General features: G+C 41.1%; 1 protein-coding gene across 50 annotated transcripts in view; it reads right to left on the minus strand.

Moving 5' to 3' along the window:
- The window catches only part of Rbfox1 (RNA binding fox-1 homolog 1), a 2,095,840-nt gene that overhangs the window by 104,548 nt on the left and 1,974,666 nt on the right, over positions 1–16,626 (minus strand). For 46 of the 50 annotated variants that reach the window (XM_039085817.2, XM_017597207.3, XM_017597209.3 and 43 more), the window contains 2 exons: positions 10,765–10,857; positions 8,889–8,949 (listed from right to left, as the gene is read on the minus strand). In XM_039085817.2, the coding sequence (XP_038941745.1) occupies positions 8,889–8,949; positions 10,765–10,857 (154 nt within the window). The remainder of the gene's footprint in view (positions 1–8,888; positions 8,950–10,764; positions 10,858–16,626) is intronic. The other 4 variants (XM_063268881.1, XM_063268882.1, XM_063268890.1 and 1 more) reach the window with 1 other exon arrangement.

Here is a 16,626-nt window from a genome sequence, read left to right on the forward strand (position 1 = left end):
AGAGAGCTGGCATGGAATACATTTCAATGCAACCAAGAAGCCTAAAAACCTTTAGCAGTGCTAAATACTGAAGGTAACTTTCAAACCACCTCTCTATAACATTAACACTGGTCTCCAGTTTTCTAAGTAGTTATTGGTAGAAAGATGCCTTAAATATGAACTCTGGCTTCTTAGAAATGTTCAATATAGACAAAAGCACACAAACAACCATAAGCTAAAAAGCACATCAAAGACCTGTTGGATTTTTTAAAAAATTTTTCCTTTTCCTTTTTTTTTGGGGGGGGTGGGGGGCTTGAAGTATTTCATAACATAAGAATGCATACGCTCTGATATTTCTTGTAAATCCCTGTGGAAATTTCAGTAGTAAAGTGGGTTTTGAGACAGGGTCTTGGGTACCCTATGAATCTTATGAAGCTTGGGCTGGACTTGAATTTCTTATGTAACTTAAGATGGCTTTGAACTTTGGGTCTTCCTGTTTCCTACTCTGAAATACTGAGATTATAGGTTTGGGAAGCCATACTCAGTTTATGATGTGATGGGTTTAGATTTAATGATTCATATATGCCAACTATGCCATTTTTCTAAGGGAACTCCATCCTGTGGGCCCATGTTTCTCAGACCAAGGGCTAAATACCAAAGTTTTTCAATAAATGGACCTGATAAACAGAAATGGCTCCTATCTAGGCGCTGTTCTGCCTTGGATGAGACTCGTTCCCTGTGTCGTTCTCTGTCTGAGCATCTGGCCTCTAGCAGGCGGTGCTGTTTTAAGACATTGAATTGCCTTTGAGAAGTTGGGCCTAGCTGGAGGCAGGGGCATGCTTGGTCTCAGACCTTGAGGTACTTCATGTTGGAGAGGTTGACCATCCACAACTTGAAATTCTGATTAAGTCATCCTCCATTAAGGTCTCAATAGCTGTGCTATATCCCTTATTATCTCTGACCTTTTCTTCTAAACAAGGCTACCCACTCCCAGACAGGGAGCTTGAGTGTCTTTTTGGATATTATGCTTGCACTAGACGCTACCTTCACTTTTCCCTTCACCCTTGAACCTTGATCATTTTCTAGTCTTCCCTGTCAGCCAATGACACTTCTAACAATCGACTCACTTAAAATGCCGCCCAGGAGTTACTACCTTATCTTCCTATCTCAGGTAGTCCATTCATTAAACTTGGGAGCGTGCCTTCCTTCTTTACAATCTGTTTCTTGCCAGACTAGAGTCATAGCAAAGCAACATAAACAATAATTAAAAGGCACCCCTGTGGCTAGAGAGATAGCTCAAGTACTACTCAGAGTAATGAAGCTCAGGCCCCAGCACCTATGTTGGGTAGATCACAAACTCCTAGACCTCCAGCCCCAGGGTAATCTGACTTCCTTTTCTGCCCTCTGCAAGCATCTACACTTGTATGCACTTAATCTATACACCCACACTCATGAACACCCTCTCACATGCACACACATGTACACAGCTAAAAATCAATATCTAAGCAATGGAAGATCAAAGATCCCATTTATCTCCATTCCTCTCCATCCATTCTATTCACAATGACCAAGAAGTATGCAAAAATCACCTGCTCCTTACAGATACTCAAACTTTCTGTATCTTCTTTCTGGACTCAGGAGAGACACAGACTCTTTGCCTTGGACTAGAAGACCACATGGTCTAAGCAGGTCCATTCACTTTGCACCACTGTCCCCACCTCTCCAAGATACAGGGTGTTGGTCTTTTACATCTAAAAACCACCAAGGCTAACTCAACATGCAGAGATTTTTCTGGCCTTGCCTGGAGAACTCTTGGAAACACTATTCCAAGTGTCCTGGTATTATCTGGGTCTCCAATGCCTTTCCAAAACATGATACTCAAGGTCATTCTCCTGCCTCATGAATCAATGGACACTCATTGATTCATTTTCCAGTTACATTTTCTGCATAGCTACTAACAGTACCTAAAACTATTTTCTCTTTCCTTTCCTTTTCTTCCCCTCTCTTCATTTCTTTCTCTTCTTATTCGTTTTCTCTCTCCTTCTCTCATATGTAAACTGAAAGTAAATCAAGGCAACACTGTCAAGCAGAGTCCCAGGCACTTAATGCACATGATAAACACTCAATATTCCATACACATGGACTTAGTCTTACTCTAAAGAAATCAAAAGGTACAAAGAGCTTTTCATATGGTCTTTTAAATAGTCTCATTTCCCTCTGGCTAGGATTTGGTCTCCTTCTGCCCTCCAGAAGTCAAAGGTTCTACATGCAATGAAGGATCTGTTAAGGACTGCCATCTTCCAGTGAAGACAATGAAAATTGCCCTTGAAAGTCACCTCAGAGCAGAATTGCTCAGACTCACAGACTTCAAGAAGACTTATGTAAATGTATGCAAATCACACGCAAATGGACTTATCCTTTCTGTGGCTCCTTCTTGTACCTGGAAGAGACCCCTGGGATAACCTTGCTGGAAGTACAAGGCTGGCACTGTCAGGAGAATGGACAAAATGATTCCAATTTTAATTTCTGAGACAGTTTATGTATGTCCCCAGGCTTCGCAAACTCTGAGATTTTCATCAGGGACATTAAGCCAAACAATGAGGCTTACAAAAGAGAGAAAAGCAGATAAAGTCTACCACTCCCAGCCTCCCAGGGTCCCATCCAACAAGGCAATGGAGCAAATCCCTGGCAGCCTCCTGGAGCTTTACCCCTCTGAGCTCAGCAGTCAGGGAGCTGCAGCTAATCAGACTCCCCACCTCCCCGAAATGTAGCTTGTCCAAGCTTATGTGCTAGTCTGCCTCAGAAAAATGCTGGACAAGATCCCTGGTGTATAAGCCTTGCTCTAGTGACTGTAATAAAACTTTAGAAAATGACCTGCATATATTCTAAACAGGGACCTCGTAGATCAAATGGAGCAGGAGGCAACATCCAAAACAGCAAAGCAGTTACTCATACATTGGGCACATGTGTTGTGTTCTTATATATTTTGAGTCACTGCGTGGGCTTTTTGTTTTTGTTGTTATTGTTGTTTCTGTTAACAACAACATGCATTCATAGCCAACATATAGATTTCACCTAAAGTGTAGGATTTCTGGTTCTCATGAAAGATTGGAAAAAATGGCAACTTTATGATTGGAATCCCTTCAGATAGCTTTATTACAGGTGACCAGAGGTAAATGTTCAGACAATAACAGCCAGCCAAAACTCCCAACTGTGGCCCTCTGTCATCAAACTGTACTGTTCTGTGTACCCAGAGAGAAATCTCTTGTTTCACCTAGTAAACACATCAAAGATAAATGTTTTAGACTGATTTTCAGCCAGGTCTGTCATTCTAAATGTTTGGGAGCCCGAGGCAGGAAAAAAATCTCAAGTTCAAAGCCTAACATGATTATAGCCAACAATGAGTTCAAGGTCAGGGTGGGCAGCTTATGCAAGACCTGTTTCCAAATGAAAAGTAATAACAAAGCTTAGGAGGGAGTTCAGTGGTAGAGATAGATGATAAACAGAAGGAAGCTTGAAGATGTTAGCTGTGAGATGCTGCATTGTGGGTATGACAGGGCTGTGGCACTCATGGACCTGCACTCATGGGAACTTATAGTAAGCAGAGGAAGTCGTGGTCTTCACTGTTGAAGCTACTGTTAAGTTACTCTGGCTCCAGTAGGCAGCTCTACCCTTATACCCAAACAAGTGGCCTTGGCAGTGTGGCCTCAAACCAAAGGAAACCAAAAACAAAAGGCAAGGGCGTGGGACATATGGTGGGACACTTGGGAGAAGAATGGGGTTGGGCAAGGCTAAGAGGAATAAGGATGTAGGTGACTGAAATTTACCAAATGCATGAATGAGACTATCAAAGAATAAACATATTTAAAAAAAGAATAAACAAATTTTAAAAGGAAGTAAAAAAAACCAAATACATAAACAATCAAATATTCTAAGTAAAGCAAAAGCAAGACTGAACTTCTCGGACATGTTTTCTCTATTTCTCCCTTGCTTGGCAGCTCCTTTAACATCTGAATCTTTGCTCCTATAACCTGGTCAGAAAGAATGAACGTGATTGCCCTTTAAGGTTGAGGCTTCTGTGGAATCATAGATTCTTGCTCCACAAGCAGTCAGTCAAACCAAGGCCACTGTTTCTATCTTGCACCATAGTGGAACTTTTCTTCCTCGGAAGATCCCAGTTACCTAGGGTGTTGGGTCCAATGACTGTCCGTTTCCCACTGCACAGAGTCATGCAGGGAGACTCTGAGTAGCTTGGACACATGTCAGCAGCCACTAACAGAGCTCACACCAGAAGCAAAGACTTCCTATCTTCATGATTGGGTATTTTTGCCCAATTCCAGCTTTGTAAAAATTTCTAAGGAAACACAAATCCTATCTAACAGCCATGCTTTGCCAACTTCTAGAAAATCCCTTCAAATCCAGTTCTCAACTTGTTATCCAATGTACAGAGCCCCCTTCTTCTACCCTCTCCCTATCTAGCCACAGACATGATTTTAGAAGAAATGGGAGAGGGGGAGGGGGAAAAAGACACTAATTCCCTTTTTGAGGAGCTTTCTGACAAGTGTAATTTACAAAAACTTCTACTTCTCCTTCTATTGTCTTTTATAATATTAGAACATCTTTGGACTACCTCTCATATCCTCCACACTGATGTCAGCCACAGCCTTCTGTAGCAGATCCCCCTCCACAGGCTTCTATGTCACTTTCTCGTTACATTAGGACCAGTCCTGGCATCATAGAGATCCCGAAACCATTGAAACCTCAATTGTATGCATAACTGAAGAAACTCAGGAACGTGACATTGGCAACTAATTTTTTATTACAAAACTTGAAGATTGGCTTCAACGTTTGACGACTTATAACTTTGGGAAAGGTATTATTTCTATGTTTTATAAATCATACATGTAAGGAGGGAATCGCAAAACGATTACTCTCTTATTCTAGTATGGCTTCATAGGTACCAACATTTTATTCTCTGTGATGGTTTGAATATAAAATGCTCCCAAATGGCTTATGTGTCAAGGGCCTGCTCATCAGATGATGAGGCTGGGAAGTGATTAGATCAGTCATAGCTAAGGTATTATCCTCCTGAGGGATTCACTACATGATGGCATTGGAGGGACGGGTCGAAAATGCAGGCTCTTTAAAAGTTGACCTGAAGGAGTATGTCTGTGAAGGATACTCATGGTTCTTGGGTCCAGTCTACATCTCAGCCTCCTGTTTACCAGAAGAGGAGTGGTCTCTGTTGCACATCCAACCATCCTGATGCTCTCACACAGTTCAGAGCCCACGGAGGAGCCATGGGCTCCTGCAGGGGCCCTTAGAAATTACTGGTTAAAGCACACCTTTTTCTTTATGCCAGGCATTTGCGTCACAATGACACAAAGCTTCACTACCACTGTCTCTGACAAAACCCACACCCTCCTAAAGATTTTAAGGACCTTTATTTTTTCAAATTGTATTCAACTATAATTTGAAGAAAATTCTAGGCATAATGGCAATACTTCAGTGTGAAAGAAGAGGCTCCATTCACTACTCATGACCTTTTTTTGAAAGACAGATGATGATGCTATCTTTCCAGGGCCTTCACTTAGGTGCAGAGTCTTTGAAACATCTTACATAACACACAGTGTTACAGAAATACCAGCCATTTTGAATGGGCTTTGACTTGTGCTTAAAATTCCTATAGAGTCAGTTTTCATTCCTTGGATGGGAAATTAATCAATTACACTTCCTTTAAAATAAATACATATATAATTGCATGGCTGATGGAATAACATTTGATTTCTTTGTTTACATTTATATGTATGTATGTATGTATTATAGTATACATATGAATATATGTATATGCTTGTATGTATGAGCATATGGATATGAATGTATGCTTGCATGTATGTATTATAGTGTGCATATGAATAGGTATGTGTACTTGGAAGTATGTGGATGTGTGTGTGTGTGTGTGTGTGTGTGTGTGTGTGTGTATGTATGTACACATGTGTGCATGCCCACACATACAGATGGAGCCCAGGGTGATGTCACCATGTTCATGTTTTTCTACATCTCTCTTCACCTTATTTAATAAGGAAGATCTCTTATCTACCTATCCAGCTTTTCCAAGATTTTCCCCATCTTCTCATACCTCAGATATAGATATTGTGACAAACATCTACTTGCCATTTGCACGAGTGCTGGAAATCCACACCCAGCCCTCATTCCTAAGTATTCTACCCACTGAGCCATCTTCCCAGTCTCTTGTATGTCTGTCTTTCTACTCAACCCACTTTCACACCTTTCCACCACACTCAAGTACACTTATAATTGTGCAGCACACACACACAAACATGAATGTGCACACATACATGCTATGCCATGAGTTTTTGAATGTACAATATGGGTGGATGTCAGGGTGAACACCTTCCAGTTGCACAGCTATGAATTTTACCCAAAGAGAAAATCCCCATAAACATGTAATTTCAGACATGTTGGGGGCTCAGAGAAACTATTTATATACTTCAAGGGCACGTCCTCAGCTGCCAAGGCTGGGGAAACTGGACAGCAGAATAAATTATTATTCTTTCCTTCCCATGTTACATTAAAGGTATATATATGTTTAATAGCATTGCTTTTGAAGATAAGAACACTGACATCATCAAATTAGTTTCCATCAGCAGAAAAGATAAAAGAAAAAACTATAAAATGCCAATGTGTTTGTAATGGTACAAAATTAGAAACCAAAATAATCAAACATCAGTGACCACTGGGGATCTGAATCAACCTGTGGAAGGAATGCTATGTAGCCATGAGAAGAACTTAGCTCTGTCTGTCTGCATGGATCAGCATCTAAGGAAGTCCAAATTAATTCATAAGAGCTGATTCAAATCTATGCTGCCATAAAGGTATTTATGTTAGGAATGTGTAGATCGCACTGTGAGCGCTGTGCACACAGAGCTATGTGTCTATGTATGTCTAGACCTGAAAATGCAAACTGAATGATAGAGGAAGCGAAAGCCAGGCTGGCAAGAGGACTTACCAAAGCATTTTCCACCTTCTTTCCTCCCTGATTATTTTCTGCCTTAAAATAAGTCTATGTTTCATGTATAATTAAAACTTTAAAAATAGAAATTTCATACATTTTCCTGTTGTGTGTAATAAAATTACATTATTTTTAAAACCTATAAACCAAAGATAAATATCTTTTGGTACTGATATTCAACACAGCATTACCATTTTGGTAGAATTACTGACAATAGCTGAAATTATAGTGTACATGCGGTTCATTATTCGGGTTGGTTTTTCTCATTATAATCCTACAGTTACCTTCAGACAGCTCATTTTAATGGATGAAGCAATTCTATAATGTTCTTATATTCTAACTTGCTAGAGAACTTCTCTTTACACATGTGTTGAATATGTATACATGTGACTAGTGTGTGTGTGTGTGTGAACATGTACACAAGCTTGGAGGCCTGCACAGAACTTTGAGTGTCCTGGTCTGTGGTTCCATGACTTTTTCCTATCTGAGGCAGGGTCACTCATGGAATCTACTGTTAAGCTAACAGCCAGACAGCTGGAGTGATCCTTCTGCCTCCACCCTGCATGGAGTTGTCCTTACAAGCAGGTATGTAGTCACACCTGGTTTGTTGTGTGTGTGTGTGTGTGTGTGTGTGTGTGTGTGTGTGTGTGTGAGCGCACATGTGCTGGAATCTGGACTCAGCTCTGTTTCTTGCTATGTCGTCTTTCTTGCTAATTAACATCAAAGCAGAACTCTCCCTTCTTATTCCTTCATAGATCTTTATATTGAGGAGAAATGGATCAAACTGTGAGAACAAATTTAATAACTCTCCATATAAATGGGAAGCACATTTTTCTGATGGTGGGACTCAAACCCAGAGTTTCATCCATGCTCAGCAAATATCCTACATCTGAACTACAGCCGCAGCTGTATGTCAGTTCTTTTTAATGATAAAGTCTGAGAAATATCCGTCGTAACCACAGAAAGTCTTTGTCCTACAGGAGTCTGCAGTACTCGTCCATGGACTCCCCTGGCCCCATGGCCCTCAGGGATACCTGCATCGGAGAGAATAACCCACTCCTGCAGCCACTTTCCCATGGGGCTCAGCCATCAGCTTCCTCAGAATACTTTAATATCCAAGAAGTCTGAAAGCCAGCACCGAATTCTGTAACTACACTTCCAAGAGTGACAAATTATGGACGCTATATGGATTAAAACACAGCAAAAAAGAAATTATTCTTTCCTTAATTTGCTAGCACTACAAAAAAAATTAAATGATGCAAATCATGATTGGTGTCAGTCCTGGGGGAGGGGATTACTCTAGAGAGATGGTATGGCTGAATTGGAAAGCTGTATTTGCTTTGCTGTGAAAATCATCTCTGAGGTAGTTCACTGTAGCCGGTCAGCAATGAGACAGTAGCCACGGAGGGCCAATGTGGCCTTTGGCACACATGAACTTACAGCAGCTATGCTTACCGGCCCAAGATCTGCACAGTTTTTAAAAAGAGTCCTAGCACAGATTGGTGGGAGGCTCCTCAGGCCACCCCTGGCAAAGCCGCTGGCACTCTGTGGCTACTGGGCCTTGGAGGGTCAGGGTCACATTTCTTTAAGAGTTTGACCACTGATGAGTTCTTCGGGACCACAGTGGATCATCCCATGCAATACTAACTGGAGTCAGTGGGTTAAAACAAACAAACAAAGTCATGAATTTGGCGGGAGGTATGACGGAGACTCCTTGGGAGAGTTGGAAGGGGGACTTATGGATTCAGATGAGAAAGAGAAGGTGTATACATGTATTTTCAAAGAGAAGAGGAAAGAAACGGATTCCCTGATCAGAGAACATTGTGGCCCCACAGGTAGAGAGGAAGTCTCGTGAAAGGGGGGAGTTTGTACTCACCATTGGTGTAGGGGTTCACGGCCTTTTTATTAGTCATCACGCGTGCTGTCGCATTATTAACCTATACACATAGAAAACTCAAGTGAGTTCGGACGCCAAGCCCAGCCCATGATCCAATTAGTTGCATGCATTATGACTGTCATTACTTATTGAAATCAAACAACACCAAAAAAAATTAACAAAACAAAACAAAAACCACCAGAATCTTAAAACAAAAACTACGATGCATTTTAATTTACAAATGGCAGTAGATGCATAACCCCCCCAAATCATACATTTTTATAATTACATTTACTTCATAACCAATTTAACTTACGAATCATTTCAATAAAGCAATGTCATCTCATTTAAAAGTTTAATAAAGAGACAGTAAAAGCAAATTAAAAGATACTGCATAATTGAAGATTTTAAAGCATGCGTGTGCTCCATGGTAACACAGAAACAAGAAATAGGTTTTTAAACAAACAAACAAAAAAATCGAGTTAATGTGGAAGGGGCATGCAGTGGAGAAGAGGGAGGAGACAAAGTACAGGGGACATAAATGTCAAGGGAAGGGACAGACAAGTTTAAGCCGTGTGCAACACTTCGGGAGGGGGAACCATTGGGAAGCAACAACTAGCATTCAACACTTGGAACAAGAGCCTTTTACATCGCAAGAATTAACGAATCATTCAAGCTTTAAAGTCACAGCTAACAAAAGGGTAAAGGAGAGGGTGCATTGTGTAACACAATATGGCGTTAAGGGTCTGAGTAAGATGTGCACTGCTCGTAACTCAGTCCAGTCAGAGCCTCCCAGGCTAGCTTAGAACGTACACTCAATTACAGGCGTACCAAAGACCCAAAAAAATGGAGCATCAAGAAAACTTAATACAACAAGTCAAAAAAATTCACGTGGTAGAGAGATATGTATAGATATATCAGCACTAAATACGTGAAGCGGCAGATGGACTCGTCACTTACCATTCACCACCATCGCCAGCATGGGTTTGTATACAGTTACCATGGTTACTGAGAGTTTGGTGAGGGGCCTAAGCGTTACCGTCGAGGGGGGAAATAAAAAGGCAAAATATGCAACATCTTACTCCAAAGACTAAAGCATTTTTAACTGGTAATCTTTTTTGTTTGTTTTTTAAGTTTTAACAGATATGACCCTTTGATTGTGTTGAAGAGGAACCCAGTGGTATAACGGGCAGGCGCTGGAGGTCAGAATGTGGGGTCTGCATTGCCAATCAACAGGGGCCGTGTATTGAGATGGGAAATCCTGATTGCCTATTCAATGTCTAATCGGAAGAGTGCAAGAATTCAAGCTGGCTTTTGTTTTCTTGTGGAACATTTAATGACAAGTGCCTCTCATTTCTTTTTCTTTTTTTTTTTCCTTTTTTTCTTTTCTGTTTTAGTAATTTGAATGTTATTGTCTTTGAAATTTGGTCTAATTTGCAAACCACTGTGGATCCCTCTTCAACCCTAAAGTGGACTGAAAAAGAAACAAAACAAAACAAAGCTTGCTATATTTGGTTTGGTTTGAATACTGTGTCCTCTTTGGGTCCTACAGCACCCATTGTTCATAAAACATTGAAAATAAACTAAAACAAACAAACAGAACCTTTCATATTAACCTTTCTCTCATCTCATTTTTTTTTTTGCCATCTACTCTCAAGCAGTCCTATAAAGAATAACATAAAGTAAAATGTAACGGAAAAGTAAGGCCAGTTTTCCTTTTTATATATAAATATATATAAATATATAAGTATATATAAATGATGAGAAGGGAATAGGGTCACACACGAGACACCATGATGTGCACCTGGAAGGACGAATGAGCGTGAAGCAGACATTTATAAAAAAAGAGGAAAAGGAAAATATTTTGGACATGCACCTCGATTTTACGGCCCTCTACCACGGTACCGTGCAATTTCTCCCTCGCCCTGTCCGCATCCGCACTATTTTCGAAAGTTACGAAACCAAATCCCTGCATGCAGGCGGGAGAAGGAGAACAACATGCACATTATTATTTCAGTCAACGACCACTTGGTAAAGTTCTCTCGCTTTCATTGCTATGTCTTGTCCTGGCTTCGGTTCTGTAACATGCAAATTAGAGAAATTATAAGAGCACTAAGATGTGCAGTCATTAAGCACCAAACGTGAACGAGATTTTTTTTTCCTGTCACCCGTTAGCTAGAAACCCCTAAAGAATTCAAAGATGGATATGAAAACAAAAACCAAACCGGCAAACAAAAAAAAAAATACCTTTCTAAACATCACTACAGAAGGAAAAGAAACCAACCGAAAGGAAAATGGAATCAAAATAAGTGTACAGTCTCCACAGAGAATAAATGAAAGAACGAGGAAAAAGAAAGGGAACCCGATTCTTGACATGCAAATTAAAAAGTAAAACAGAATAAAACGTGTGCACAGAATTCAACAGTGAATGCTCAAGTCCTGTCACATTGCCTACGGAGTCATGCTGCGTGGATTTAAGAACAGTTCTTCTTCATGCAATTTTAGGGTTATTCAAGTCTTTCAACGGTACAGCCTGTGCTTCTCAAAAATAAAAGGAACAAGCCTAAAAAAAAGGAAAGACCTTTTTTTTTTTAATAATAAATCTTGATCTTGTGGTTCTAATAAACAAAAACATAAATCACATGAAATGAATACAAATTAAACTCTTGTTGGTTAACAATGTAGATAAGCAAGTTCCATTCTATGTCTGTAGTCTCCCCTCCCCCTCCCTCCTCCCTCCCCCTCCCCAAAATAACAAAAGGCCTTGGAATTTGACCTTTCACATTAGTTTATTAACCAGAAAACAATGCTCTACGGTACTAGGCTGGTAGTCATTGGCTATAGCAACAGGTAGCAGAGTAAAGACATTTCCTGGATGGGGTGAATCTGTGCAGCACACTGAGACCTTCCTTGATGGATCAATAGCAAGTACGCACTCTTTGCTTTACCACAGTACAGTTATGCTTTTAATATTTCAACATCTACCACATACCCTACTAATCTATCTTGTCAAAATCCACATTTATTCCTCATTGACAGGTTTCTAAGATGAGTATAGAAATCTGACATACTACCATTTCTAAACTCTTTAAGCTTATCTGTACATTTTGTTTAGAAATATATACACCAACCTTTGGAAGAGCATGGGTACACTGGGGTCATTGGGGAGTAATTTTTCACTGCATGGGGACTATCAATTTGCACAGAATAAGCCTCATGCACAGTGAGGGCCCTTGCCTCATCCTCATGGCTGACATTCAACTTTTCAAATAAAATGTGCAAAATATAATACATGCTGAGTGTAATACCCATCCTGTACTTGGCACCAGTGATGACCTCACAACTGAGCGACACTGGAGAAGGGTTCCTCGATAGACTCACTAGGAGACACTATGGAACCGGACTTGTCTGTGGAGGGCTCGAGCTGTGCATGTGTTCAAATGCTGGGAGATGGGTATTTGTCAACAGAAGACAGAGGAAAAGATCAGATCTAGTTACCTGGATTGAGTGACTTCATATTGCTTTTCCTGGAGTGGGGATTCATAAGTATGACATGCCTGAGTGATCCCATTAATATACAGTGGCATGTTCCATAAAAGCATTGCACATGTTGCCTACCTACTCAGGGTGCTCAAAAATACTTGCACATAGTATTTTAGTTTTGGCGAGAAAGGGACAACTTTATTTTTATGGCAAAGGACAGAATTTGAAGGGACAAGTTGTTTCATTTGACAGCTCTATACTGGCCAGTGGTTCACAGATTCAGTTGTGCATCAGGAAGGAACAGAAGCATGTTCACATATGGGTTCCTGAAGACTCATTTTGTAATCACCACATCAGAAACCCTGAGCAGAGACCACATATCCTTTTGCCTTGCAAAACTATTTACATGATTCTGTGGCTGGATTTTCCTGATCTTTCTATTACACACCCACAGAAATGAAGTTGCATGTGTTGGAATAAGTAAAATGTTATATCCCTGCTTTGGAAAATGTCATCAGTGGAGAAGGGTGAGTTTATGACTCTAATTTTATGCATAGATGTAGGGGACACAGTAAAAATCATATGCCCAAGGTGTCTCAGACATGACCTTTCTTTCCTTTAGGCCTAAGTCTACAAGCATCCAAGCCAAGCACATAGGAATCACTAAGAGAAATCAGGGGATTTGTACTTCAGTCAAGAAAAGGTAATCTATAATTCCCACTTCAGAGATGGAGGAAAGGGTGTCGTCTTTTCAATTGAGACCAGAATATGACATGTTGAGACTTGTGACAGACAAGTTCAAAGCTGAGCTGGTGCTAGAGATCACCCAGGCCATCATCCTGGAAAATTCTCCCTTCCACTCAGAACAGGAACATTACAGCGTCTTTGGGTCAGAAAATGATCAGAAGTATGTGAAGAAACTGCCACCAGGACTAGAGACATGCTCATCTGTCCCTCTCGGTTATCAGGTGTTCTGTCGCTAAAGCCCTAGGCCCTGATGTCTGTAAAAGTGGGAGCTAAGACATGTGGAGGTTTCACATGGCCTTCCCTGTGGTCAAGAGCACATTTCAAGGGAACAGCACCTTGCCATTCTTAAAAAGATGATTACATTTGCAGATACAGTGGAGTGTATTCTGTCCATGCAGAGTTGAATATGGCTGTGCAAATACTAGGGAGGCTGGAGCAGGGAAATCACAAGTTCAAGGTCTGCCTAAGTGACACAGCCTAAAAACAAAAATAAAAGGGACCCTGAGGTGTACCTCAGTGATAGAATGCTAGTCTGGCAAAGGTTGATTGCTTCTGTGGCATAATTAAATGAGAGTCCCAAAGGAAAGGAAAGGAGGGAAAGAAGGATAAAGCAAATGAAAAAAGTCAGAAAGTGGAAACAGGAAGGAGGGAAGGATGGAGGGAGGAAGAGACATGGGAGCCCTAGAACATGGCTTGCTGATCAGTGCCTTTTAGTGAAAAAAAGTCTAACTCTCCTGTATCTTCCTCCCTCTTCCTTTCTAACCCTGATGCTTTCCGGTGGTGGATTTCCTTTGGGGCCCTCACATGGATTCCCTGTTTTATATCCTGGAATGAGGAACTCACTTTGACATTCTAGTCAAAATGAAAAGTCAAGCCCTTCAGTTTCCAATGCAGTGAGCATGTACAAAGAACAGGTGAGATGTCGAGAGGTAATAGAAACCCATTTTCCTGAGGACCAAGAGCCTCAAATTCATATCTTTCCTATGTCTTTTGCATCTTTGTGAGATACCATCTTCTTCCCTTCCTCCTTTCATTTCTTCCTTCCTCCTTCATTCACCTCAACTCGGTTCCTCCTCTCAAGAAGCCTCTCCATCTCCAACCACGTGCTCAGCGTCTCATCAGCCCCTGGTGTCATGGCAGAGTGCAGCACATTTGACGGCAGCTGCTCAGGACTTCTCTTGCCTAATGCTCAAGGAAAAGCAAGGCTAGAAGCATGTCTCTCTTCCTCAAGAATGATTCAACTGAAGAGGAAATGGCTCACAGTTGTATATTCACTGTCAAAGACCAAATTACACATTTCTTAGGTATACTAGAGAATAGCTAATTCGGACTTATTCTGGGAAACAAAGCATTTCAGACTTTAAATCTCTTAAAAAGAATTGAATTGTCCCATTCATTATGCCTGCATGTAGACTAGTTCTGATAAGCACGTCTGCCTGTCATTCCTTTCCTACAGTATCTACATATCTGTCAACTATTCAGGCTGCGAGCTTCTAAAGCACCACAGATATTGCCTGCAGATGTGCATCCACACACATACATAGAGTTATCCTCTCTCAGCTTGGAGTCAGCCTGCCTCAGGTAGTACCCTATACAGGATAAAGGACCAAGAGGAGAGTTCCTGGTCTTCTGGGTCCACTGGTTTCCTTGACAATAGAGCCAGCAACTGATGGAAATGAGTTCCTTACAATGATTCATTTTCTTAAAGGCTAAGATAGAAATGCTCCTCAAATAAGGCCCTATAAAAAAATAAGGTCCTATAAAAGATGCCAAACGTCAGGGACATCCCAGGGACATGGAATCACTAGAATGCACATCTGCAAGAGAGGGAGTGCAGACTCCCACCCAGAGAACCTAAAGGCCACTCTGGATGTCACCTAACCTAAAATAAAAAAATAGGAAGACAAACAAAGCAGTCCAACAGAGTCCAGGCTTCAGATGCTGAAAATGGAAATGCTCTTTTCCCTAAAGCCACCAGGGACAGGCTCATCAAGGAGATGATGGGGAAAGTCCTAAAAACAGCACTCTGAAAATAGCCAACAATACTCTAGTGGTATCCCCAAACATCTCTCAAAAAGGAATGGAATAGCTTTCTTCGACTGACAAAAGTCTTACTAAACAAAATGTGATTTAAGGAGGAGTTCTAAACAAGTCACAGACAAGGAAGAAAAATATAAAAAAGAAAGGAGCCACATGGCAATGACTAGGTAAAGAGCTTCCGAATCAGAACCAAGCTGGACACAGCATATATCATCTTCTCCAGTTTTGCCAGGAATCCACTGAGCAAAGCTTAGTCCTAACTATATCCTTCTCTTGGTACACCTCGATCTGCAGGCATAACAACATTCAATGGTTTTCAAAGAAAAACAGCTAACTTCTTTCCCTTGCTCTAGCTAAGAGGTCAGACTACAAGAATGGAAAATAGCTAAAGTTGGCAAAGAAAGACCAGGTCCCCAAATGTGCAAAACTGCAGACTTTAATAGACTGACTTTCCATTCATCTGGCAGACTGCAGTACAAGTTCATGTGGAAAAGCAAGTCCTCAAATTTTGTTTCCTCAATTCCATCAACACTGGCCTCTTCGGTCAATGTTAAATCAGCTTAGGAGGGGTTGGACAGAGGGTGGGTGCTGTAAGGAATAAAAAATCATAAAGTTTACTTCATAGTGTGGTTACTGTGCCGTGCGACACACTTCAAAAACCAGTGCCTACTTGCTGTGAGTTGCCCATTGAAGGGACATTATGAAGTCCAATCACAGTCTCTGTATCTGATATAAATGGTCTCAATGCCCACATTCAGAGGCTAAGGATGGAAGGAAGATGGAGGCTTTAAGGTTCCTTAAGATCCAATTAACTGTAGCTGTCATAGAACCTGAGCTGTTCACAGCTGTGCTTTATCTGGCTTCTGTGACCACTCTCTCCAGCCTCATCCAACTTCGCAGACAATACTGGAACCTCTTATGAAATTATTTCCTATGAGGGGTGTTGCATGAGGCTCTTGAATCTTCTCAGGGTACATAAAGATTAAAAAAGAGGGGAGCGTCTTATGCCATCAACAGAGACAGTGAAGAAATACTCATGGGCAAAGGCAATTCTATGCTTAGGTGAGGGCTTGGCCTTCGGGGAAAAGAGAGACACTGTGTAAGGCATTTTGAGTACAAGCTTGAGGGGTTTGCTAAGGTGTGGATTGTGGGATCGGCTTCAGGGTTTCTGATTTGGTGGGTCTGGGCTGGAGAGGGAGAGTCTGGTTATGTAAGAAGCTTCAGGATGGTGCTGATGCTGCAGAGCCGGGATCCCACTTCTGCAGCCGTGGTAGTAATCAAGCCGTGGAGAGAGGGCACACACTGCAAGTGTAGGATGTTTCTATTGCCTCTGTAGGTACGGGAATTTGCTTAAAGCTTTCCATGAACACTTGTCAGCTCTAGAAAAAAGCGATTTAAACACTGGTCTCCTAGTAAGAAAATAAACTGGGATCACTAGCACAATACAAAATGAAGATCCGGAACATAC

Source organism: Rattus norvegicus, chromosome 10 (genome assembly GCF_036323735.1).
Source record: "Rattus norvegicus strain BN/NHsdMcwi chromosome 10, GRCr8, whole genome shotgun sequence".
Classification (NCBI taxonomy): Eukaryota; Metazoa; Chordata; class Mammalia; order Rodentia; family Muridae; genus Rattus; species Rattus norvegicus.